The sequence below is a fragment of the Melanotaenia boesemani genome, chromosome 13 (assembly GCF_017639745.1).
Source record: "Melanotaenia boesemani isolate fMelBoe1 chromosome 13, fMelBoe1.pri, whole genome shotgun sequence".
In the NCBI taxonomy this organism is placed as follows: domain Eukaryota; kingdom Metazoa; phylum Chordata; class Actinopteri; order Atheriniformes; family Melanotaeniidae; genus Melanotaenia; species Melanotaenia boesemani.
The window spans coordinates 33140129-33167579 of record NC_055694.1 but is presented as its reverse complement, the minus strand read 5'-3'; the positions used below and the strand labels follow the sequence as shown (position 1 = coordinate 33167579).

The window sequence follows — 27451 nt, the reverse complement described above, 5'->3', positions numbered from 1 at the left end:
TGGGGCTGCGGATAGAAGTTAGCATCTTGCTAAATCTGACATATTTATGACAGTACATTCTACGCTCAGTAATATAATTCAATAATATACAACGTCCCTTAAAGCCCCTCAGTGGCTTTAAGTGGAGACTTAACCGCTTCAGTCCAAAACAAATAAAACAGCAGGTATTCATGGGACAGAAACCAGAATAGAAATCATTTTCTTTTCAGTTTATCTGAATTAACAAATTTCCAAGTTCTGTGAGCCGTGGTCTCACCTGCAGGAAGTAGAGACAGTAAAGTAATGTAGTAGTGTACAGTACAAGGCTTTCGCTGTACTGATCCTTTCACCTGCTCCAGGTAAGAAACCTCCGCCCGCCGAGTTTCTGCAGGCTGCAGTTTGAGGACGTGGTCTCAGGAGCCTCATCTTTACCCATGTTTCTGGCCCTTCCAGGTGTCATTTATACACTCTGACAACTGTAGTAACATTTCAATTTATCATGGAAAAATAATGTGGGTTAGGATAAAAGTACTCGGCAGGTCTCAGTACATGGCATAAAGTTTTCATCACGTTCTTCTAATTCGTACTCCTACAAAGTAGTTGTGAAAAAAAAACTGCAGATGAAGACACCTGCTGCTCATCATGGTGGACGTCTGGTTAAAATAGTCTTAAAAAACATGTAGATGAATGAATACGTTCCTATAAGAACCCTGTAGGCGGAGCTTCCTGCACCTCCCCGCTAATAGACTGCAACATGCTGCAAATGAGGACGCGACACTTTAAGTGCAGAACAATTCATGTCAAATAGCAGAAAATACATCAGGCATACGCTACAGAGAACAGTGGTTTAAATAACACACACCCACCTTCCCAAAGCCCCTCCCCTCCCATCAGAGCACACACGTGCTACAAACAGCATGCACACACACCATCGCATCCTCTCACTCACACATGGCATCAGCAAGTTTAAGCCTGCCGTCTGCTGTTTGGTTTAAGAGTGAAACCAGAGCTCATCATTAACAGCAGAGTTTAAAATAAAAATGACTTGTGCCACAGAAGGAAGAAATAAAAGTGGTATAATGTGCTTCATCTACACACTACCTGCACACACTCTATTACACACAAGACATCCCTCAGACGCCGCTGTCAGGGAAGACGTTTCTGCAGGACAGGGATGGAAATTAGAGATAAAAACCAAAGACATCAAAGATAAAACTGAAGCTGTTGCTCACAATTATTATTATAGAGCTGTGAGGACATCAGATTGTCATCGTGAGAGTTTTGTCAATTCTGGGCGTCACTTTGATTCTAAAAGAAAGCTGAAAAAGCAACTTTCCATATTATAAAAAGTAATGATAAAAGCTCCTCATGTCGTCCTGGCAGAAACAGGCTTCCACAGTTACATCCCACCTCATGTGACAGGACAAACATGCATGGTCCAGGCTTCATTTACAGCAACAGCATTTTGAAACTACTGTGGTTAAACAATAAAACACCTTCTCCACACCTGCATAAACTTCATTTACATTCATGTTAAATTACAGCATTTTTGATATTGTGTTCACTGGAAATGGTGGAGCTTTGTGCCTCTAAGTGAAAAAACACACACTGGATCTTGTTTGCTGCTTTGTGAAACTTTAAAAAAAAAAAAAAAAAAAAAAAACACAACCACACATTAACATATTCGGAGCCGACAGCGTGGTGGTAAAAGACGGCTGCACACACTCGGGGATTAAACGCTGTGATGAACCTCGGTGATGCAGCGCTGCGAGCAGGAGGCTGACGCTGCAGCCAGGCCTCCAGGTACATTTCCACGTCTACAATCATGTGCAGGTGGTAAAAAAATTTTTCCCCAAACAGTGTCTGATGATCCTCAATTTATTTCTTTATTCCACCCAGCAGCACCGTTCCTGCTGATCTGAACGATTCAGGGTTAATGTCCGATTCCGGCTGGTTTAAGGTGGGTGCTTTGTTAGGAGACACTAACTGGTCCAGTCTGGTTCCTGTTTGATAGATGGAGAGAAAAAAACTGCAAAAAACAAACCAACAAACTGTTCTGATTGTTATCTAATTAAACTTGCAGGTCAGGACATCATAAAAATGCTCCTAAAGTCAAAACCAAACAGAAGAACAAAAGGTATTTTAATCCTAACTGTAATTTTAAAATAAGAATGTTATCTTTATAGAACTTAGAAATATTTGTTGGTTCAAAGCTTGCAAATTATATATTTTATGTAAAGACTTCATTTAAAGGGATGCTTCCTTTTTTAGTGGGCTTGTGTGAAGTACTTAAAATTAATTAGTAGCCAGATTTCCACTCGTTAGCGAAAGAAACCTGAAGCAGGAAAATAAAGTCAATACCGCTAGCCACCAGAGGGGGCGGTAGAGGTGGCGCTGTTACTGGATTTATTCAGCAGAATAGTTGTTCCACTATTAAATAAAGCTAAATGAATATAAAGCATCAATGGTGGACGTCCACAGCAGGAAAATGGAGAAACTTCATCCTCAGGAATATCTGGGATATTTCATATCCAGTCGGATCAGAAACAGCTGGTGATTCACATCTTTGCCGACGCACCATAAGCCAAAAAGAAACCTTGAACCATTTTCCCCCTCATTCTAAAAACCTGTTTACAGTTTCCGTTCACCTTTTCTTACATCTTCTACAACCTGGCTGCTGTTTTACGTCCAACAGCTGAAGGCCGAAGCAAAATAAAACTGCTGTTCTGAGACCAAGCCCTCAGGAAAGACAGGAACTGGTCATTTTTACTACATAAAAACCCACTTCAAGAAAATAAAAGATCTCTTTAACATGCTGTAGGTTTAAACTGATGCTTGGACAAAAGAAAAAGTAATTTGGGGAATTCACTTTGGACACAGACTCATTTTTCTGGTAAAACTCAGATGAAACGATCATTTAAAAAGCCGTCCGATCAACCCTGAACTCAACAATCTAACCAGCTGGAAGCCTCATCCACATCAGTTAAGGTGCTGAAGCCACTTCAACAAACACGTGTCCTCATGGAAATGTAACAAGACTTGTGTTTGTTCCACAAAATGCTGAATTCTCCTATTTTCACACTCGTAAAGAGCAAATCGTGCAAATTTTAAATGTATAAAAAGTACAAACTCCACGTTAGAAAAAGTTGCGTGATGGAGATGAAGCAGAAACATCTTTCAGTCTTTGGTTCGGTCACCTTAGGAAGCCAGCAGCACTTCAGAGAAGCCTCAGAGGAAACAACAGGAAACATTTGGACAAAGTCCCTGAAGAGCACCTGATTCACGTCAAGTGAAAAACTTAATGCAACGTTTGATCTGAGAAGTCAAAACAAGTCCGAACAGGACAAAGAAAAGCTGTTGTGTTTTGGAAGAAGAGCCCTTGGTAGATCCAACAGACCGGTGCTGGTTTACTGAAAGGGAATGTACATGATGCTGGTTATCAGGAGAGAAGACGTCCGCCTGCATCCACTGGTGAAAAAACCAGCGGAGAGAATCACTGTAGTCCCAGTTCAGTGTCACTGTGTGAGCAGAAAGTGGAGAAGTACCCTCAGAAGAAGTACAGTGAAGGCAGCAGAAACAAAGTTCCTACAGAAAGCAACGGATGAAGATGAACCCCGGGTCAAACGGAGCGCCTCATCGCTCACAGCAGGGACCGGACGCCTCGCTCGGGGTTGCTGCTCATCTCTTCCCTGACTTCATGTAGGACGGTATGGCTCCTCGAGCAGTCAGGCCCTCGAAGCGTTTGTAGGTGTAGTTGATGAAGACCCAGTCCTTGTTCTTCAGATCAGCCTCGGTGTGGTTGGACACCTGGGTGGCTGCAGAAGGAAGCAAAAAGAGGAGCACAATCATTTCAGACGTAACGGAGGAGGAGGAGCAACATAAAGCGACAACCAGAGAGGGGAGATGTACCTGTTGGTGTGAGAATATCAGAATCCGGGAATTCATCAAAGTTGGAGGTGTCGTCGATGCTTTTGATGTTGATGGGAATGGCTGCAGGTCTCTCTCTGCAGAACATATCAGCAAACTAATCAGCATACTAAGCAAGTATGAGTGTAATTCAGACAGGATTTAAGCCCCGTTTACACCACACTGAGACAGTAAAAACACAAAAGTTTTGTTGAGTTTGAGCCTCTTGTTTCCACGGTAACAGATTTACGCCTGTTTAGGAAGTATTATCAGCTCCAGTTGTAGTCTGCTTTTTTCTTTTTCTCTTTTTTATAAAACTGATGCAGTAAATTAAACGTAGATTATAATCTGAGTATCTTGGTGCTACTTGTGGTGGATTCATCTATTATTAGGAAAACAGGACCTTTAGCTCAGCTAAATCTTTCACAGGTGAACCTGTAATAGCTCGGTGTGTTTCTGGCAGACCTTTTCATTCATGTAGCTACCATATCCTGGTGTTTCTAGAAGGATACCCCATCATCAATTTAAAAATATGCATTAGCCACTTCATTTAGTACTGAAACCGTTTGGTGGCATCCATAGAAAACATTAAACTCAGGGCTACGCATTCTTAAACCTCAGTAACTATTCTATAATTACTCTCAACATTAAAATACAACCAAATTAAATGATAACTGCACATAAATGTGTGTTTAACTAACGGCGGCCACAACTTAATGATCTCGTTCCACGACTTAACGTATGACCACGACATAACTGTTCTTCCTATTTTATTTTTCCTGGCTCTGTAGTTTTGTCCTATAAAGCCATAAAGTTTTAAGAAACCTCATTTCTTCTTCAAACTGCAGGTGCGCCTCTGTTTTTCTTACAGCTGCTGAAACGGCATCATGCCGGACGTTAAATCATGCGTTATGTTCAAGTCATGGATATTTTCTGAGCCTGTTAGCCTAAAACTTTTATTTGGGCAGCTTGGTAACGGTACCGGCGCTACGACATCCCTGACACCAGCACCGCTACTAGCGCTCATCTTTTCTTCTGATGTTTTTCCCCTTTTTTTTCCTGTGAGGTTAGATTTGTATTTAAAGGGGTAGTGCACCAAAAAAAACCAAAAATGTGTTTTCTGAGCCGTAAATAACATTGTATTACTTAATTGTGATGAAAACCATCTATACTTTAAAAACTTGGTGCTTCTCTACATCACGACAAAATGTAAAAACCCCAACAGCCCCTCCCTCCAGATGCAGACAGACAGGTCTTCACCTTGCAGGAATAGAAAACCACGCCCACCAATGCATATGAGGGGATGTGAACTTATCTGGTGTAGATCTGCTAGTTTCAGACTTCTACTCTTTCAGAGTTTCTGATGAAATACTCCTGCAATGGGACGGTGTTTTTGAGGGGTGTAAAAGTAACACCGGGCTTTATTCTTTACCTGCTGATCCTCATCTGGTGACAGACGGCAGCTCAAATCGTAGCAGCAGCAACTTCCAGCAGCTGCCACAACCTGCCGCGAGTCTCCACAGCTTTCCAGAGCTGCTGACAGGCAGCTAACAGCGCTAACGGATACGTTCAGGACCACTACGGAAAGTATGAAGCCCTTTCTTCCCCTAACGCGTTTAGTTTCTATTTTAAAGAACCATAAAAAAGGATGTAGGAGCCATATGTCGGGTTATTTATTTCCCCCATATAATGCATGTGTGCACATGCATGGTGGCGTCACCGGTGATTGTGGGTGGCACCGTGGGTGTGTTATCTTCATTAATGGTTACGCTCACCTGTGTCGGTTTTGGGCCTGCAGCATGGAAGCAGGGTGAGCTAGAGGAGAAATTTTCTATTAACCGTCACCGTCATTGTCTATACCATTAAAGTCTAAAAGCACTGTTTTATACATCCTTGCACATCTGGAACAACATCAATGGAAGTAAGTGCCTGCTTCTTAAGATGATGATATGGATAAAGAAAAATAAAACATCGTGACAAGGACGCTGGTTTAGTGTGACGTGTCTTTGATACAAAGCCTCAAGTCTTAGCCTGCAACGGTGTTTGGTTTAAATAAAGTTTGTACGCCGCAAGAAAGGACTTCCTTATGTTTATATGTTCTGACAACTTTTATCTTGACCGATAAATACTGTAAGGTAAATAAAACATGTAAAATGGTTGAAGGGTTTTTAATTTGAAACAGACTATATGGAAATGCGTGCTCATTTGAACTCACTGGGGTGGGCGGTCTTCATGCCAAATCTTTATTTATTTAAGAATCTTTTAATAGAGAATTTACTGCAGTTTTCTTTTGTCTTTGGTTTCATTTTTAATGTCTTTAAAAATGGTCCGTTTACACTAAAGTTAAACAGGAACATGTTTTGCATTTGTTCCCTTACTGCAAAAAGATCCGAACCGTCACCTTCAAACGAAGGTCCTTACTGAGCTGTGATTTCGGCGTATCGTTACACCCCTACCGTGTAGGGTGTGTAGCACAATTCTGCAGTGGTAAAACTGGAGCATGTGAGGCAGAGCAGAACCTTGAAATAAACTCATCAAATCAAACAGAAATTGTTCTGTACTGGTTCCTGAACGCAGCATCTTGTGGTGAGACGACCCTGAACAGAGCACAGCTCCACTACTCGTATCATCTCCCACTGATTCAGTGATCGATGAGTTGCAGCCGTTTTATAAATATGAGAAAAAATAAGTGCTGTGTGTTATCAGCGCCCGTTTACATGCACACCCGTTAGCTGCTTTCTGGTTTTATCAGATCATTCAAGTGGTCATGTACACAGCAAAATCTGATATCAGATTACTGTCAGTGGATTATGAGAAGTTGGAATAACACGCAGATTTCTCAACAATACTCTGACGTCTTCATGCATGTAGCTGCGTATATCTGATTTATTTTGTCTTCACAACATGAGCGGAAACCAAAAGGAAAACACGATGGGGTACAGCAGCGGCGAGAAGTCAAAGTCTGACTTAAACTGTTACACCAACAGTCTGATGTGCTAACAACAAAGACTAAAGACATGCTGGGAGAAAACTACGACCAAACAAATCTTTAAACGCCACATGCTCCTCTTCCTGCCAAAGATAGTAAATAAAACTAAACTAAACTGAAAGTATCCGTTACCCGAGACAAACCGTCCTCACCTGATGTGGTCGTAGTCCACCCCTTCAAAGAAAGGATTGGACTTGATGTCCTCCACCCCTACGGCACCGATCCGGTGTTCCTCCTCACAGCAAAACCTTAAAACAGACAAAATTAAAACCTAAAATTTAATGTTATTCTGGACTGAAAACTTACTTTCAGTCAGTTATGATGACTGCGAGGGATAAATGTGAACAGAGCTGTTCCTGCCTGAGGATGAGTTCTTTGGCCTTCTCTGATATTGGCACTTCTGGAGGAAAAATAAGCGTCTCTCGCCAGTTCATCACTTTCCTGTACGTCTCCTGAGGCGTCTCTGAGCAGAACGGAGGGTAACCTGCAGACCGTGAGGACAGCCAGGGGTTTAGAAAAACCTCTGAAGGTAAATGAGCTGGATGCTGTTTCACCACATCTGCCTGTTATTACCTATCAGCATCTCATACATGATGACACCCAGACTCCACCAATCACAGAGCTTGTTGTATCCAGTTTGCATAAAGACCTCTGGAGCGATGTAGTCTGGTGTTCCCACTGTGGAAAAAGCCTGACAGATGGGGGAAGGGGAGGAGAGGAACAATGGAAAGACAATGAGAAAACACACTTGTCAAACAGAAAGCAGAGGGGAAGTAAATCATAAAGAGAAGTGGCCCCAGGACTGAACCCTGGGGGACACCACTGGCGAGTAGAGATGGTTGTGCTCAACAACTGAGTATAAAAGCTGACAGTCACTGTTTGTAAAAGCCTTTTACAACTTTTACCACTTTCTAAGATGTTTGTTTAATCTCCTGGATTCAGTAGGCTAGTTGCTAAAAGCCCTGTTTCCACACACGAAAACTGGGAAGGGTACCCTAATATCCGACCCAAACCGTCCTACTTTATTCGGAGTCTTCCGTCGGGCACCAATATAACCGACCCGAAAGGATGGAGTTTGACAATCGTCTCAAGTAAGGTTACAGTTGGCTGTGGAAACGCAACAAGATTCCAGCCTACAAACCATATCCACACCCTAACTGTCCCGTCCCACGCCCTTCATGGATTGAGAAAATGCCAAATTCGGATTTTTAAAATGGCACTCATAATAACTTTGTTTCTAGACACCTGGTGATAATCTAAATGTAAGGCTGGAAAACAATCAGAAGCTTCATAAATAAGGAGGATAAATGGCTGGACACATGGGAGGCGACGTGGCTCCTTCTCCATCATTTTATATGAAACTTCCACGATGAGGTGAAAATCGCTGCCCTCCTCCAGCCAAGCGACAGGCGACATTCATGCATGTGAAATGTCGCAGACGGAAAACAGAAAAATGTTCAATTTTTGTGAGTTGGGACTAAATAATCCACCAGCTTCCAGAGACACAGAGAGACAAACGTTATAAACAGAACTTTTTTCTCAATTAACACAGTGAACAACCCGGACTTAAGAAACTCATCAAGACAAGTTGGACAAACGGCATCACGACCATCTCATCTCCATGTTAGTGGAGAGTCTCTTCTGCCTTGGTGAGGGTGGTGTGAAGGACGTGGCTACAGTCCAATGTTTCGCCACCGCTACGGACCTGTGGTCAAGCCGCATCATAGAGCCGGTTATAAATGTCGTGCTACATTTTATTGACGCGGATTTCAACCTGAAAACAAAATGTCTCCAGATTCGTTTTTTCCAGATCACACCGAGCAGAATATAACTGCTGGTCTGAGACAAACAATAGCTACGTGGGACCTGGTGGAACGAAACGGTATTACCACAGATAACACTTCAAATGTCACACTGACACCACCCCCGCCGCACTCTATCTCTGATCATGTTGAATAATCAAGATCTCAATTTCAATCAAAATAATTGTTAATATAATTTTTCCCATAATCAAGCAGCCCTAGAAAAGTGGACCAGTTTGTCTGCTCATTTAAAGCAGGGGTGTGATGCTCACTTCTTACAGTTAATTGTTCCTGGACAAATTTGTGTTATTCATATGATCTTCATAAATTCATGAACCAAAGTCATGGACTAACGTATTTTCCAGAATATAAGTCGCACTGGACTATAAGTCACATTTATTTAGAAATTTACTTAATACAATCCAAGACCAAGAACAAACATTTGATCTAGAAAGGCAAGTTATTCAACTACACAACAGCACACGGAACAACAGGCTAAACAGGAACTAGTCTCCTTCTTAACTTAATGAACAGCTGATTGAGGTGCTAAGAAAGTGGGAAAATGTTTAAATTGAAATAACCAGGTCAGTTGTTCATTGTACATAAAAACACAGACCCCCCCCCCCCCCAAAAACCAGGTGTCATGACTATCAAAATGACACCAACTACATCAACATGGCCATTGTACAATGTTGACGTAGATGGTGTCTACATCAGCAGTATCACACTTCCTGAGTACAGTTTCACTCTGATTTTATTTTGCCGTGACGATGATCATTTATGTAGCAGAAACCCAGAACTTCAGCTTCATGTTAGCATAAAGAACATACCTGGGAGGCTGAACAGGCTAACTTAAGGTAACGAAGTTAAACCAGTGACTCCAACAAGAAGGTTACCCAAGCTCCTGATCTCATTTCACATCACTGATTCCATTGAATTCTTCATCCTCTGCGTCGTTTCTGAACAACTGCACCAACTGCTGCTCCATCATCGTTTTCAGCTGCGTATTTTACTACCTGCAGTTTGGAATCTGCTGTATAAGATTTTCTTTTTGAGGGCATATTGTTTGTGTTCAGTCTTTCTCAGTTGTCTTTAAGTACATTTTTTTTTCAGTAGTACAGGAGCAGCAAGCCTAGAGCGCCCTCTAGTGGCTGTAGACGCTAACGTTTACTCCGTGGTTCATGTCAGCCAGTATGAAATAACATTTAACATGTTAAATTACATATAAGTCACACCTGACTATAAGTCACAGGACCAGCCAAACTATGGGAAAAAAAGTGTGACTTATGATCTGGAAAATACAGCAATCTCCAACCACCACAGCTAATCACTCATGTCCAGGAATGATTTGAACAGTATCTTAAAGAACTGGAGGAGGACATGTCCCGGCTTCTACTGAAAAGTTTACAGCTGTCTTTTGATTTATGCTCATTTCTGTTGTGTGTTTTATACAGTTGATTATTTCATACAGTTGATTTTGTACGGCTTCTGTCTTGGTCAGGTCTCTGTTATAAAAGACATTTTTCATCTAAATGGGACTTCTGGCTTAAATAAAAGTAGAATAAATAAAAATAATAATAATGTAGATTACCAACACAAAAAGACCCTTCCAGAAAAACACAATGTAAATGTTCAGACGTACCAGCTGCCTCCGGTTCCTCTTCCAGGTCTCTGCTTTCCTCTTAGAGTTCATGTTCTGAAAGGCTGTGCAAAAAATAAAGCTTTGTATTAGAGGATGATCTAAAAAGGTTTGAGGCTCAAAGTAAACTTTATATATTTTTATAAAAGCAGCAGGTCACAACAGAAAACACTAAACCAGTCAACATGTCAAAAGATAGAGAAGAAAATTACATTCTTAAATACTATACAATAAACATCATTTTTAAAAACAGACTCATTTTGGAGCATCATTTAGCAAAGCTTCCACAGTAACCGTTCAGCATCCCGTTAACTCTTGTAATCTAAATGGTCTGCATCTCCTCTCTGCTCCGTCTTCAGGATCTGCAAACCTCAAACCTGCTTTAGGAGCCTGGCCAATCACAGGTCTTTTAAGAAGCCGGTCATTCAAATGAAGAAACAAATGAAGATGTGCACCCTGCTTCAGAGGGAGGACTCCCTGATTCAATCCGGTCAAATATCACATTCCTGTCCTTAGACCTGCTCCTCCACTCTGCAGGGATAATGTGTCCAAACAGCCGTGTTGAAGGGCCGTAGTAAAAACAAACTGATCCTCTAACAAAAAAAGGCTAAAAGAAAACTTGTGATTCCATCACAGGCAAGAGCAGCAAACCCTGCAAAGCACTAAAAACAAAAATATGTCCTCTATCAGCCTCCGTAGATCCACTGTCAAGGTTTGTTTGGAGTTTTAGACATAAACTGCAGCTACATTGGTCTAAGTTGGTGTTGAGCTTGCTGTTCTTCTCCTGGACAAGTGACAAACTATTTATTCCAGAAACAACCAAAGAAAGAAAGAAAGAAAAGCTTTGCTGATGTATCTGCCGGCCGTACAGAAACGGCTGCTATACAGACGCCATAACTGTCACCTCGTGAGGATGAATGAATTATTTAGAAAATGATGACAGATTGAAATGAACCTGCAGTAACACTTGAAATGTTTTAAACTACCATTAATGTTTCACTGCAAGCAACACTATCCACACAAAAGAATCTAAATGAATAAATGAATAATCAAAACAAGCTTAAAATGCAATTCAGCAATGAAGCATGAAATGCATGTGTGTAAATACTGCACTGTAAACTGGTTCATTTCATCCTCGGTGTGAAGGTGCTGCAGGAATAATGAAATAAAATATATCTATGTAAATAAAGTCACATGAGACTCACACAATGCACTGACCAGGCTTGAAATGTCAACATAAAACACCACATCATGGAATCGTTGCTTCATTATTTCATATAAAAGCAGTTGTACAAGGATTAGTTACAATCGCACACAAAACACAAAATGACAAGCAGGCATGCTCGGACGCGAGTGTTTGAGGCTGCATGCAAACCACATTTAGAATAAATGGAAGGTGTTGCCTGACTTTGCTTACTGAGGTCACTGGGCAGGCTGTGGTTCAGGTTTTTGTAGAACTCCGTACGATGGGCCCTCTTCAGCCCCGTGCACAAACCGAAGTCAGAAAGCTTCACGTGACCCTGCAAACACAAAAACACGCCATTACAGCTGCTAGAATCACAGCAAATAAGATGGTTTAACACCTCCAATAGTTCATTTTGCGTTTACATGGAAATAGTAATTCTGAATTTAAGTTTACATGGAAAACTTGTTTAATCGGCTTTATATCTGAGGGGTGGGAAGGGATCTGATTGGACAGGGGCAGACGTGACGTATTTACCGTAAGAAAACAAACTCCACTTCCTGCTTCTTTTCGTTCCGTCTACAACATGGAAGACCACATAAAAAGAACCCTTTTCACTCTGATGGTGATTCTAGTTTTGAAGCAGCAGCTCGACACCAGCAGACTGCTTCACGTTGGTCAGCTGAGGAGAAGAAGGGAGGTAGAGGACCATATCGTCATGGCGACAGGACGAGGGAACGAGCATGCTCAGAACGACCGGAGTTCATTTAAAGCAGAACAAACGTTTACATGATCGAGGAATTCTTCAACTCACATTTATAATCAGAATAAACCAACCACTCCATTCAGATTTAAGTTTAACTCAGAATGGCCATTTTCATTCAGAATCAGATGTTAAAGTTATTTTAACGAGGATTTCATTTTTATTCTGGATTAAGGGGAATTAAAACTCATGTAAACGTGGCCAGTGTGATGTAACCACACAGGAGAGGCTGAGTAGTTACAGGTGATGTTTACACAGCTATTCTAGGTGTTTTCAGACATGCATGAGTTCCAGCCCTCAGACATCAGTCACATTTACTAAATTATCTTCATGTCTTCATTCAGACAAACCCAAACCAGTAACAGAGACAGCCACAGCACATCAGGAGTAAAAGTCTGGATAAAATCTACCGTCTGAACTTTCTCACAATAAACTTCTCATACTGTCGTAACATCAGCTGATACCTGCCGTTAAGAAGAACCTGGTAACCTTCAGATGGTGGATTTTAGTTAAAAAATGTCCCAAATACCGACGTCTGGCTTTAGCAGGGGGACCCGTGTGGTCCTGCAGGGTCTGAGTCCCTGGCAGCGTAGTGTGTTACTGATGGTAGCCTTTGGTACTTTGGTCCCAGCTTCTGCAGGTCATTCACTAGGTCCTCCCGTGTGGGAGTTTTGCTCACCGTTTCGTGATCATTCTGACCCCACGGGGTGAGGTCTTGCGTGGAGCCCGAGATGGAGGGAGATTATCAGTGGTCTTGTATGTCTTCCATTTTCTAATAATTGCTCCCACAGTTGATTTCTTCACACCAAGCTGCTCATCTACTGCAGATTCAGTCTTCCCAGCCTGGTGCAGGTCTACCATCTTGTTTCTGGTGTCTTTTAAAAGCTCTTTGGTCTTGGCCATAGTGGAGTTTGGAGTCTGACCGTTTGAGGTTGTGGACAGGTGTCTTTTATACTGGTAACGAGTTCAAACGGGGGCCATTAATACAGGTAACGAGTGGAGGAGAGAGGAGCCTCTGTAAGAAGAAGTTACAGGTCTGTGAGAGCCAGAAATCTTACTTGTTTGTAGGTGACCAAATATTTATTTTACCGAGGAATTTATCAATAAATTCTTTAAAAAAAAAAAATCAGATAATGTGATTTTCTGGATTTTTTTCTCATTTTGTCTCTCATAGTGGAGGGTTACCTATGATGAAAATTACAGGCCTCTCTCATCTTTTTAAGTGGGAGAACTTGCACAATTGGTGGCTGACTAAATACTTTGTTGCCCCACTGTACATCCCAGCCTCTGACCAAAATCTAACATGTTAGATAGTTTAGAGGAGGATTTGTTGTAAGACACCAGCAATGAGAGTGCATTAGACCCGTGAAGGAAAAACACCAGGGCTGGGTGATTAATCCATACAATCAATGAATTGAATTTTCTGCTTGACAATTTATTTTTATGAAAGTCTGGATGTTTTTTTCTCTTTTATAAGCACCACAAACGCTCTCCTTGGGCTTCCATAGTTAGCAGCAGGCTCAGCCCTCCCTCCGCACCAGAACGGTGTTTTTCTGGAGGCTCCAACAGATTTACAGTGAAGTGAGCCGACACTCACGCCTGGAATTTAGCTGCACATGACCGCAGTGAGAAATGCTGCTCGCTACGAGATCCATAAGACAACTTCAGCCCATAAACTCTGGCTAAGAGACGACCAACATCAGGGAATTACTTCCGCAGTGGATCCCGTATGATAAGGATCCAGATGGAAAGAGATCTCGGATGCAGTGATGTTGCATCTCTCTATGCAAGAAGCCGTTCATACGGTGGAAAAGTTATGATGCTTTTTACTTTTCTTGCTGTCATTCATACATAATAAATAAATAAACACATTTTCCTTGCAAAAGCTTTAAGTTTAATATTGTTTTTAATAAGTTTAATATGCTTTTAAGAGAGGAAAAAAATCTATTAAAATCAAATATCGGACTGTGACATTTTTCTGAGACAGCAAACATGACGGGCAGCACTCTGAGGGAAGGACGGTCAACTTGGACTCTGGAAAACTTCAATCTCTGGAACGAACACCTATTCCTCTTAGATGTTTCACAACAGGCCCAAGAAAGAGAAGTTCAGACCTTTTTTACAGGTGAAAAACAGAGATGTTCGGGAGTATTCGTCAAACAGTTTGGTCCCATCATTTTCTACAACTGATGATCACATGTGTACTTTACATGTGAGGGAGGGGCTGCAGGTGACCTACGGTAACCTGTGGTCAGGAGCTGTGGGTAGTGATGAAAGAACGAGATCGTTAATACAAGCGGCTGAAGTTTCCTCCGCAGGGGAGTTGGGGTTAAATCTGGAAGAAAATTTAGTGTGTCCTGTCCTCCTGTCATGCTCAGACGTTAAGGATTTCAAAAATCCCTATCATCAAACAGACACACTGGTGTGGTGGTTAGCACCACACCCTCACAGCAAGAAGGTCGCCGGTTCGAGCCTCGGCTGGGGGGAGGTTAGAACCTGGGGGGCGGTGGCCTTTCTGTGTGGAGTTTGCATGTTCTCCCTGTGTATGCGTGGGTTCTCTCCGGGTACTCCGGCTTCCTCCCACCGTCCAAAGACATGCTGCTTCTTTCATTCAGACACGTTTGATTCTAGCAGATCACATCACAAGCACCAAGAGAAGCCATTTTCTTTCCAGAGATTGTCCTGTAGTACTGTCAGGGCTTAGTGACATGATGTGCAGCTGTTACACAAACTTATTACCAAGTTCTACTTCAAGAAAGCCGCATTTGTGAGGTACAACATGGAAGGGAGCTTAAAACAATATCATTTTCAACATGTCTGCACCTGAACACAACACCTGAGCTTGTCGCCGCTGCACTTCAAGCACCATGAAAACGGGAAAAAAACACAAGGTGTAGGAAATGTTCAACAGTGTTAATATTTACAAAACAGTTTAGACTTTCACCATGTTAAAGGTGACAAAGTCCAACAAAGCAAGACTGCTGTGTGTTACAGAAGAGCTCCAGCGAGCTCATGCAGACACGACACAGACACGACGACTTGCTCTGAAAAACATGCAGGTCAAATAAAAAGCTGATGGAGAAGGTTTAGAGCCATGACCCACCCTGGAGTCCAGCAGCAGGTTGTCCGGTTTGATGTCTCTGTGGATGAAACCCAGCTGGTGGATGGAGTCGATGGCCAGCACCGTCTCTGCTATGTAGAACTGAGTGGCCTCCTCTGTCAAAGTGTCCTTCTTCATTAGCAGGGTCATCATGTCTCCTGCACCACAACAGCAGTCATGTTAGCGCCGAGCATGATGGACCAAGTAGACTCTTTTTCACAATAAAACACTGGAAGTGGTAATAAAACCAAACATTAAAAGTTAGAAGCAAATTCAAGAAAGTAAAACGCAACAAACCCTCTATGGTGACGATAACGGACCTGCAGCTGTTTCTACGTGTTCCACAAAAACAAGACAGACCAGCAAAATCAGGAAATTAACAGCAAAGAATATTTGTGTTAAAAGAAAGGGAGAAAGAAAAAATAAGAGTAAATGTCTAATACGAAATGTTGCTTTGATCACTGAAACTCATCTTCATTTCTATTTAATCCAATAAAAAACCCCTATATTAAAACTTTACTTACACATTTAAAAACAACAAAAAATCACAGTGTTCTTTCCTCTTTTGAAAAAGCTGCATCATTTTTTCTTTACTAAAGAAACCCACATTAAGATGCCTTGAATAAGTTATTATGTAAACACTGGTAATTTCTATATCAGCCACTTTATCAGGTGTGGGTTGGACCTCCTTTTCCCTCCAGAACTGCCTCAATTCCTGGTGGTGGAAACCTTCCTCTGAGGTTTTCTCCATATTAACATGACAGCATCACACAGCTGCTGCAGGTTTGTCGGCTGCATCCATGATGAGAATCTCCCGTTCCACCACATCCCAAAGCTGCTCTACTGGACTGAGATCTGGTGGCTGTGGAGGACGTTGGAGTCCAGTGGACTCATTGAAGCGCTAATCCAAGGCAGGGTGGATCCATGTTTTCATGATGTTTCCATTCAATTCTGATCCTACCATCTGAATTGTAGCCTCAGTTTGGACTTTATCAAGTCGTCTTCACCATCTCTACATGACTAAACGTACTGAGTTGCTGCCATGTGATTGGCTGATCAGATATTTGTGTTAAAAAGTAGTTGAAGAGGTGTAGCTAATGAAGCGAGCAGTGTTGTTATATTCAAAAGACTCACAATGTCTTTTGTTTTCATAATATTAGAAAATAAGAAAAAAAAAACCATCATTAAACTCGGAGCCACTGTTGTTAAAGTCACAGGGCATTATGCGTAACAGTAAAGGACCCTATAGTGGGGATTATATTTCAGCTTTACCTTGTTCAGACAAAGAAGTATAGAAGATGTTACTAGAAATTTACACCAGGACGAAAAAATAAATAAAAATGGGACAGAGCTAGTGGAGCAAAGTGTTTGTGCCCTGTGGTGCTAACAGAGGATCTCCACCGTCTGTCACGAGTGACTAGAGATAAAAAATAGCAAGAAGAGGTGAGCAGTGAAGGACAGTTTCAAGATGTACCTCCCTTAGAAGGTCTTACCTCCTGGAAGAAACTCCATAATGAGGTAGAGGTTCATCTTATCCTGGAAGCTGTAGAACATTTTGACGACCCACAGGCTGTCAGCTTCAACCAGGATGTCCCGCTCAGCTCTGATATGGCCGACCTGCAGGGACAGACAGGCTTAAAGATGTCCACCAACTGAAAGTGTGTCTGAAGACGTGCTTTTTGTTGCTTCACCTGCTCCTTCTCCAGCATGTCAGCTTTACGGAGGATTTTCATGGCGTAGACATGACCAGTGTCTTTCTTCTGCACCAGACGAACCTACAAAAAAAAAAAAAAAACAGCTTTCATATTAACTCCAACAAAGGCTGCCAAAGGACAATGATCAAATCATTCATCTCAACATTCTGCCTTTCAAGACGTCACATTGTGATGAGTCGATCATGACTTTACGTTATGCTACGTGCAGGGCGCAGCGACAACATAAACACATGGTGGCACCAAGAAGTGGCGAGCCAGTAGGAGCAGCAGTGATTATCAGAGTGGTTGAGGAATGAAGAAAATACTTTATTCTGTAGTTTATAGTGTGTTTTAGATAGTTTTACCAGGGTTTTCAGTAGAAAGTTCAGCAGCTTAGCATAGTTTGTTTTAGCACATCAGTAGTTTTTAGCTTAGTTTACATTAGTGTAGGTTAGATGAGTCACAGCATCGTTCCCTGTTTTTTCCTGCACATCTGGAGTCGATGGCACTGAGGAAATACTCGGCGGAGGAGATGAGGGAGTGGTTGTCAACTTACTGTACATACAGTATTTACACAATAAACCCGTGCGTAAAACATAGCTTCAAGAATAAAAAATCTATTTCAAACAACTATTATTATTTTTATTATTATTATTATCATCATCTGCATTTATAATTGTTTAATATTTTTGTATATTAAGTAACACTAACCCCAACTAGTTTCATGAAAAAGGAAAACATCTGAATGTAAGTTTATATTTCAATGCTCCGTAACTTTTTTGTTTCCATTATACATATTATATGGATATAAAGCATTACAAATACTCCATCAAATGACACCACAGTGGAGAAAAAATGCTGATGTATATATTTCAGTTGCTTTGTAGCTGAAATTAATGAATCAATAAAAACACTGTTTTACTTCTAAAAGTCTCAAAAACAAAAAAGAGAAACTGTTGCAGTAACTCGTACAGAGTAAAAAAATCTGTTTCTTTGTTTTGTACATGTAGAAAGTTTTGTGTATTTATTTTGCAAAATGTGATTTAAAAAAAAAAGGTCAGATTTGTGTATTTTTTATATTTATGGCATAATTTCAACACTTTTATAAGTTATTATTTCTTACTGACTTTCATAATCTTTTAGCTGGAGTTTCACAGATCAAGAAATATGAAAAACTTGAGTATATTCCGGAAAATGACTCCACTAAGGAATAAAAATAACAGCGTAGCCACAGGAGGCCCATTTCTATGACAGATTTTAAAGGGTTAATAGTGCCTGTGTATTCAGATATCACAGAGTATGCAAATGTTTAGGCTCCCCCTGGGAAACGGTATTTTACTCTGAAGAGAAACAAAGTGAAAAATCCCAGATTTTACATGTTGGTACAGCACTAAATAAAATGTCTGAAACAGAAGAATACTGAATGGAAAATGAAGCGTTTGTCAAAGCATGTGAAAGGAATCTCAGATATTTGCTTTTTCCATCTGAATCACTTTAAGTTCTGAGATATTTTCAGGCAGACTCATGCACTTTTTCATTTCCTGCACCCGGGATTATCCTTCCTTAAATGGTGTACAATAATGTTTCCGTTAAATAAAAGATTAGTGTCTTTGAATGAATGACTAAAGAAAACTACATTCCCAGGAATGATGTGACGGGTTTTTACCTCTCCAAAGGCTCCTCGGCCAATCACCTTCAGCGACTCGAAGTCCTCCAGCCCCAGTCGAGTGCGTTTTAAACGCAGAAACTCTGTCTCTTTCCTCGCATGCTCGGAACGCCGGATACGTTTCTGTAGGGTACAGACGGCATTTACTTAATGTTCAAACAGCAGCTGTCTTCTACTCTTAAAAATACCAACTCAAAAGAGCTGCACCACAATACATTCATCTGCAGAATCTCTCAAAGAAAATCCTGAATTAGATGAAGATATGATGACGATTTGTCTATTTTCTGCACGTCCTGTGAGATCTAAGATTCCATCAGAGACAGGATTCTCCCGGTCGCTCACCTCTTCGTCTGCCAGTCCCTCCTGATCCATCACTTTCTCCAACTTTTGCTGTCTGTAAACATAATATGATCATTAGTGTTGCTATATAGCTCCAGCAAAGCCAAATACATCCCATAAAGCTCATTATGTGTTCAGAAAGTGTGATTCAACTGTTCAGCCTATTAACTGCTGCAAATAGGACATTTTATGCTGGAGGTTTGTGTGAGTTTTAGCTGAATCTGTAGCTTATCAGCCTCCATCTTCTCAGCCAGGATACGTACCACAGTTAAGCATGAAGTCAAATTAACACCAGTGTGTGTGAAGTATGTCTAATCTTCAACAATACAGCTTTCACCAGATTATCATCATCATCATCAACAACATTGATGATTATTGTTTGTTTATTTTATTGTCGTTTGAGGTTTTATTTTGTATTATTTTACCTGTGCAGCACTTTGGGTACCTCTTGGTATGTGACCGCATTTATTATTGTTATTACTACCACCATTACAGTAGTTGTTGTTATTGTTGTGATTATTATTATCATACTTTTTTTTTTTTTATTAACGACATGATAGTAAATGTGATGGCTGCGATAGTAGCTGCAGTCAAAGTGGAAACACTTGTGGTTATTATTAACATTATGGTTATTATTAATCTCCCCCTTTTCTTGCTTCATTTACACTTTCTTATATGAAATATCCCCCATATGAGCTGAGCTACTCATGTAAAAAAAATTATTTCTATGCCCTTGTACAAAACAGTTATGTCTTATTTGTGTTGTCCTCTATATGCTGTAAATCAAAACAAAATTCATCATCCTTACCAGACATAAAAGGCTCAGGCAAAAGTCCCATTTTCTCATAAAGACAACCAAGCATAGACTAATTAGCATATAAATAAATATGCTTTTTCTCAATTTACATGTGCACTAACAAAAAAATGTGCTCATGAATGAATTCACAGACAGTGCGGTTACATGTACGGGTTAGTCAAGCTACGGTTACCACTCGATCAACTCACTGGAGCAACACCAGTATACATGTACAAGAGTATTTCCGACACGCTGATGGTGTTGACCGTGTGAGGAAATGTTCGACATTCTGCTGCTTCTTCCTTACCGTGCAGTAAATGCGTGAAAATTCAAGGCACGGATCAGAAACGATGTGTTTGTCAGATAATATTGTGATGATAAAAATCCATATTTCCTGAGAACAAAGTTTTAACGGACTAAGTTTTACTCAGTTTATAACGTGTTTAGTCATCTGATAAAACAAAGAGATAATGTGAATAAGAGCAGCTGTGTTAACAATTCAGCTGCATTAAAATCCATTTCACAGATTTAATAAAAGATACAAAATGATGGAACAGTGGTGCATGAGTGGAGCGCCAAGACCCGTGTCTAGTATGGTGCATTCAAATTTAATCAAACTCTAAACTGCAGTATTCAAGTGTTTTCATCTGGTTTGAGGACTTTAATTTCATTCAGACTAGTACAGTATCTCACAGAAGTGAGTACACCCCTCGCATTTTTGCAAATATTTAATTATATCTTTTCATGGGACAACATGATAGAAATGAAACTTTGGCATACAGGACACCAAACTATAAAAACTAAACTTTGATATTCTGTATGTCAGAGTTTAATTTCTCTAGTTTTGTCCCATGAAAAGATATAATAAATATTAGCAAAAGTGTGAGGATGAGATACTGTATATATGAAAAAAAAAAGTCTGCTTGGTACAGCCTTTTTTTCTCCTAATGTCATGAAAATGTGCTCACTGAACCAGAGATTGAGCCCAAAGCAATCTGTGTCACACGGCCAGCATAAGCAAAGATCATTTTCCTAACCGATAATCTATGAACCACAAACTACAAACCTTTATTATTAACCTCTACTCATGTAGCACACACTTTTAAGTCCCAGGTGAGGCTCTTTACACAGAAACTCTGTTTCAAGCTGCCAGAGTTTCAAAGACATAAACACCTTTCTTTAAATGTTGATGTCATTAACAACATAACTGTATCCTGGTGCCTTTTTTTAATCCTCAAAACAAACACGCACAGATTTAGTGCACCCTAATCGTTTTATCAACATCATCTGGAATTTGCAGTTAAAAAGAGGGGAAATGAACTTATATGAACATTGAACCATTAAAAATGCACTATTGAACTTGGGCAGATTTTCTCAGTGAAATGCCCCTTAAGAACTGCTAATTTGGCATCCATCTTGCATCCTACTTGTACTCTGGGATCTGTCAAGGCGGTAAAAGTCAGTCTGATGTTGACTCTTGGCTTATCTTTTGCTCTGTCCCTTTCTTTCTTTTCCTTTCTTCCTCTGATAATATCTTCTTGTGTTTCTTTGCTGAATCAGCCAGGGAGCACGTTCAAAATGGCCCATTTGTTTATATCCGGTTGCTGCTGTGGTGCATAAAGCTGGAAAGGACGTTTTCTCAGAACCGGGATGCTGCTAGACAGCAACAGCTCCAGAAATGTGCATAATAGATGTCACTCTGCCATTAAACGAGCCAGGAAAGACAGGCCAGTTTTAAGGTGGGAAAGTTGCATAGTGTGTCTTTAAGGATAGTGACGAGTATACTGTGATGCAACTTGTCAAAACAGGAAGTGGCCTGGCCTTAACTTAATGATGACATAAGCCACATCCTGATGAAAAGCATACTCATGGGTGTGTCCGTTTCTGTGGTGGCTTGTTTTAGCTCATGTGAAATCTTTGTTTCATGTCCTGTATTCTTGTTTTATTTCCCCCATTTGTTCCCTTGTTCTCAGTTAATTCTGCTTTCTGCTCAAGCTGCACACCTGCATTCGGTTAGCCAAATACCACAAACTGCTCTGTGTTAATGATTAGCTTCTTCACTATAAATTCTCAATGGTTTTCTTTGTTTAGTGCCAGAACCTGCCGACCTCCCACCTGTTTGTCCTACGTTTTGGTCCGTGTCTTGCCTTCATGAACTGTGACATTAGCAGCTTATAGAAAAAAGCAACAATAATTTTCCAGATCCAGCTCTGTTAATACAATATATAACAAAACTAGTGCTGAAACTTGTGGATTTTACCTCATCTCTCTCTCCTCATGCTGGGCAATGAGGTTACTGTAGAAGTTCTCCAGGGTCACTTTGGCCATGGTGACCCGCTCCTTGGTATGGTTACTCATAGAGGAGCATGAGCTCTGGCCAGTCATCGCCATACTTTGCCTGGAAAGATGCAAAGACTGAAGTAAGCAGAGGAATCTTTGGAACCTACACATTAAAGTAATACCTAAATACATTTAAGTATGAGGTTACATGCAGTGGGCAGAATTTATTTGAACATAGTGCTTAGTGCCGCTAACACTGCAGGACAAAATGAGCCATCTTAAATGGCACCGACTCTGATTATATAGCTGCAGAAGCTGCTGAGGTTAATTTCCTCAGCTACATAACCTGCGTGATCTAAAGCAACAAACATTTTGTGTCAGACTTGTTTCCATTACTAAAATACTTTGTTGCAGAGGTAGCTTTATTTTGTCTGGTGTTTACTTTCAGCCACACAGGAGAACACTGGAAATGTACAACAGCAAGCAGCTAATCCAGTTCATTTCCTACATTAAATAAGCAAGTGATCATCTGTTCATCTATGAGATGTTAAATTAATCTTTAAAATCAATCTTAAGGATGATAACAGATAAGAAAAAAAGGACCAGTTTAATTTCCAGGAAAGTCTGGGAGGATGGTGCAAAAAAAGTTAAAAATCATGATAATTGGTTTGAGTCAAAAATGAAAACACTGAACAGTGTCTTAAAAATTAGAACTGTGAAATGAGGTGACTGCTACCCAACAAAAAAGGAAGGAAAACGGCTGTCTGAACACAGCATTGTTGCAAACAATATGAACACCATTACAGAGGCATTAAGAAATATGACTTACACAAGCACTGACACCAAAATCCTCTTTGAGAGATAAATTGGGTTCAGATGCAACCTGGCCTTCCAAATATTTCTAGACTTCAATCAGAAACATGCTTATGAAACACAGTCTTACAAATTAATTGCAGCGTCTGCTAATATTATATTTGTTATTTGCACAAAGTGAACAGGCAATGCCCTTCATACCTGTGAAGTAAATTTGACATTTGGAGGGCTGGTTAGTGGAATAATAGTTGACCAGTTACAGCTATTTCACTGCTCAGACACTATGAAGGCTAAAATGCAGAATATGGCAACATAAAGTACTATAAACACAGCTGATCCTGCAAACCTTTCAGTAGTTCTCCTGTAAATTTTAACAATACTATAGTTGAAAGTTATATATGGAAAACATAACATACTTGGGCAATAGTTCCCATCAGTTAAATGTCAGATAAGCCACAAAAAAAAAATAAAAAAATAAAAAATCTTGAACTGGCCTAAAACTTTAGTAAAGTAATTTTTCTAATACGAAGGCCGGAACATTAACGTAATACGAAACTTGGAACTTGTTAAAATGACGCATGGTTATGTACAAAGTGTTATGTATAAAGTTCAATTAACTTGGGAAGAGACCTGTTTAGTTTTTTTTATTTTTATTTTTTTTTATTCAGCCAGTTTTACTCATCGCTAAAACTGAACCAGCTAGTCCGAAAAACACGTAGCTAGTTTCTGTCTCAACGTAATCATACGTGCCCCAAACACTTTTCTAAAAAGTACATCAGTTTACACAAATATCGATTTTAGCAACCATTTGTGGCATTTTAGCATGATCCCATCTTACTTATAGATGAAATTTTTAGATTTCCGCAGTTTCCACTGACTTTACAACATCGTAAACAAATACCTTAACCTGCTAACATCAGTTAGCTAGCTAGTTAGCTATTAAAGTTCCTGGCTGCGTCAAGTAGGATAATGGAAGATTATATAAGTACCGGAAAGTGTCTCCAAAATAAAATAAACTTGATTAGGAAAGGTCCTCTCTCTTATCGTATTCGGAAGTAACACATTATTTTCATAGCACATACCGGAAGTTTTCGGTTTTCATCACCGCTACCTCCACAACTTGAAGTTCTTCAAGCAAATAGCTAAGCGAAAGTTAGCTAGTAACCGTTAGCTACTTGTTTGTAGCTTAAGCCGTTTGTTTAAAAATAGCACTATGAAGTGGAGAGCAGTCCCATCTCACCACATTCAACACTTAACAAGCGAAGAGGTTTGACATATTAATTTTTAGTTCTTAGTTTGGTCTTGTTTTAGTTAGTCTTTGTTCGCTTACCTTGATCGAAGGTGCGGTGTCTGTCCGTCTCTTGCTCTACTTTACTGTGGGCGTTGCATCACCATGGTTATGACCTCAGCAGACACCTAGTGGCTCAGATCGGCCCCATCATGAATTTAAAAGGACAAAGTCTTATTTATTTATTTACGTAACCGAACATTTTGCTGTGGAAAATATGGCTAAAAATAAGCGAAATTGTTGTTCAGTTAAAAAAATCACATCAAGCTATTTAAGGAAAGTAGATTCCGAAATCAGTGCGTGAATGTGATGTATGATGTAAAGCGCTTTGGGTACAATAAAAACGCTGTAAATACAGACCATTTACCATAGACAGACAAATGATTGTGGCAAAAGATGTTGTTGCTCCCAGGCAGCTGTGTCTAAAAACAAAAATCGGAAGGTTTTGGGGTGTCGGTGCAGGGTCGACCAAGTAAGACCGACAAAAACTCAAAAAGTCTGATATAACAGAAAATGATCAACAAAAGTAGTTAAAGCAAACTAAAAGAAACTGGAGTCAAAAATTTGAGTTAACTAGAAGAATGGACTGTAGACGATAGTTATTCAGTGATGAATCATCAATCAGGATTGGACAAGGAGATGATGCTGGATCTTTGGCTTGATTCTGGCGCAGTGGAGCATAAAATGTCAGAAGAAAACAAACACATGACATGGGGTTAATGTCAGGTTATGGATAAGAGGAGGCACCCAGATGGACATTGATTCCCCCTCCCCTCCCTATTTCTAACTCCATCAATCAAAAGGAGGTTCGGTGATGCTGAGCTAGTTTTTCAGGATGATGCATCACAGAACAAAGAGCATTCAAAGACAGATCAACTCCTAGACAAGGCTCAGGCTCTCAATACATGTCTGTCAGTCTGAGTTTAGATTTATGGAGAGAACTATTTATGAAGAACATTTTTTTCTTTTTTATTAGTTACGTTTCATAAACACCAAAGCAGCTACAACAAAGAAGAAAGTTAATGCAATTCTTTTTTTTTATTCCACAGTGTTTCCTCTAAAAAAAGGGGAATGTTAACTAAAAGTTATTTACAGTAGATTTTATTTATTTATTTATTTATTACAAAGTAAGAAAGTTCAGCTTTTTAATGAAATGACTTTTTGTTACATCTGATTTTTTTTAAATTAAAAATAAAACCACTGAAAAATCATTCTCAATAAACTGTGTTTGTGGCGCTGTGGCTAGTTCCATTTAATTAACTATTAGCAAGTTAACCATTTTATTTGACTGCAACAGAGTAGTTCAGAAATATAAAGAATGTAGCATTAATACAAATATTTAAAGTAGATTAAGTCAGCTAAAATGCATGGTTAATATCTTATAAGGTAATTAAACAGGCTGCTTGTGAGAGCCAATGATATTGATAGTTGTGGTACTCAAATATTTATCTGTGAACATTTAAAAAATGAAATGTGCTTTTCGTTTGTAGTTTTTAAGCACCCATGCCTGTTTCTTTGAGGAATGAGAAATGTTCAGGTAAAATGAGCCAGGTTATTCTTACCGTCTCCCACCCACTGTTGATTTCTCTGATGAACTTCTGGTTATGCTCAAATCAAAGCTCAGGTAATATGATGGTATGATATGATTCAATAATATCTGTCACATTTTAGCTGTTGGTCCACGTCACCTGACATCGTCCCAACCACAGGGCTGATGATGTGTTACGCTGCTCTGTGACTCTGTTTATACAGCCACATAAATAAATTAAAAGGGAAAGTAAAAGAGAAATATTTTATTTATCCCGTGAGGGAGATTATAATGTGGACAGTGGTCCGCGAGGGACGCAGTCCTGCAAGTTTTAGATTTTTTCCTGATCCAGCACATCTGATTCAAATGAAATGAATCCAACAACTTGTTAAGTTCTACACAATGAAACATTAATTTGAGTCAGTTGTGTTGAAGCAGGGAAACATCTAAAACTCGTAAAACAATGGCCCTCAAGAACCGGCATTGAATAGCTCTGTAGTAGGGCTTTCCTTTATTCATTTATTTGTATTAGTACTAATTAATCCAAACTCAGATCTTGTTCCGGAGGATGATGGCAGGAACTATCTCCTGTATCTTTCTGTCTTGTAACATATTTGTAGAGCCTCTAACTGAACACACTGTTATTTCCTCACTTTGTTATGTAGGGCAGGAATCTTCAATCCTGGTCTTTCAGAACCAGTGTTCTCCAGGTTTTAGAAGTTTCCCTGCTGCAACACACCTGATTCAGACTCACACTTGTGCAGAGCTTGACATTGCAGCCTGCAAAAGTCTGTTAGTTACCCACTGATTTGAGTCGTGTGTGTTGCAGCAGAGAAACTTCTAAAACCTGCAGGTCACCAGATGTCAAGGACAAAGATTGAAGATTCCTGGTATAGAGGATGTGAAGAATAATCCATTATGCTCAGCAGCATGTGCAGATTTCTTTTCTGGACAATCGGCTTCAGCAGCTCCAGTTATCCCCAGCACAGAACCAGAACCAGAGTTATTCCCAGCACAGAATCAGAACCAGAGCTATCCCCAGGACAGAACCAGATCCAGAGTTATCCCCAGCACAGAACCAGAACCAGAGTTATTCCCAGCACAGAATCAGAACCAGAGCTATCCCCAGGACAGAACCAGATCCAGAGTTATCTCCAGCACAGAATCAGAACCAGAGTTATCCCCAGCACAGAACCAGATCCAGAGTTATCTCCAGCACAGAATCAGAACCAGAGTTATCCCCAGCACAGAACCAGAACCAGAGTTATCCCCAGCACAGAACCAGAACCAGAGTTATTCCCAGCACAGAATCAGAACCAGAGCTATCCCCAGGACAGAACCAGATCCAGAGTTATCCCCAGCACAGAACCAGAACCAGAGTTATCCCCAGCACAGAACCAGAACCAGAGCTATCCCCTGCACAGAACCAGAACCAGAGCTTTCCCCAGCGCAGAACCAGATCCAGATCCAGAGTTTTCTCCAGCAGAGAAATAGGATCAGAGTTATCCCCAGCACAGAACCAGAACCAGAGTTATCCCCAGCGGAGAACCAGAGTTATCCCCAGCGCAGAACCAGATCCAGAGTTTTCTCCAGCAGAGAAATAGGATCAGAGTTATCCCCAGCACAGAACCAGAACCAGAGCTTTCCGCAGCGCAGAACCAGATCCAGTTATCCTCAGCACAGAAC

At 40.3% G+C, this 27451-nt stretch overlaps 1 protein-coding gene across 3 annotated transcripts; it reads right to left on the bottom strand.

Moving 5' to 3' along the window:
* Positions 1-1601: 1601 nt before the first annotated feature.
* On the bottom strand, positions 1602-24354 carry stk38a (serine/threonine kinase 38a). 3 transcript variants are annotated; one of them, XM_042002859.1, is made up of 14 exons: positions 24280-24354; positions 22117-22254; positions 19064-19115; positions 18722-18844; positions 17053-17136; positions 16855-16978; positions 15365-15519; positions 11724-11835; positions 10319-10380; positions 7448-7565; positions 7235-7358; positions 7027-7122; positions 3889-3983; positions 1602-3794 (listed from the first exon to the last, which is right to left on the bottom strand). In XM_042002859.1, the coding sequence occupies exons 2-14, from the start codon at positions 22245-22247 to the stop codon at positions 3658-3660; spliced, it is 1413 nt and encodes a 470-aa protein (XP_041858793.1). In that variant the 5' UTR covers positions 22248-22254; positions 24280-24354; the 3' UTR covers positions 1602-3657. The 3 variants fall into 3 exon arrangements, with proteins under 3 accessions (XP_041858793.1, XP_041858795.1, XP_041858794.1); XM_042002861.1 differs by having other exon boundaries at positions 11733-11835; XM_042002860.1 differs by lacking the exon at positions 24280-24354 and adding an exon at positions 23788-23810.
* Positions 24355-27451: the final 3097 nt, after the last annotated feature.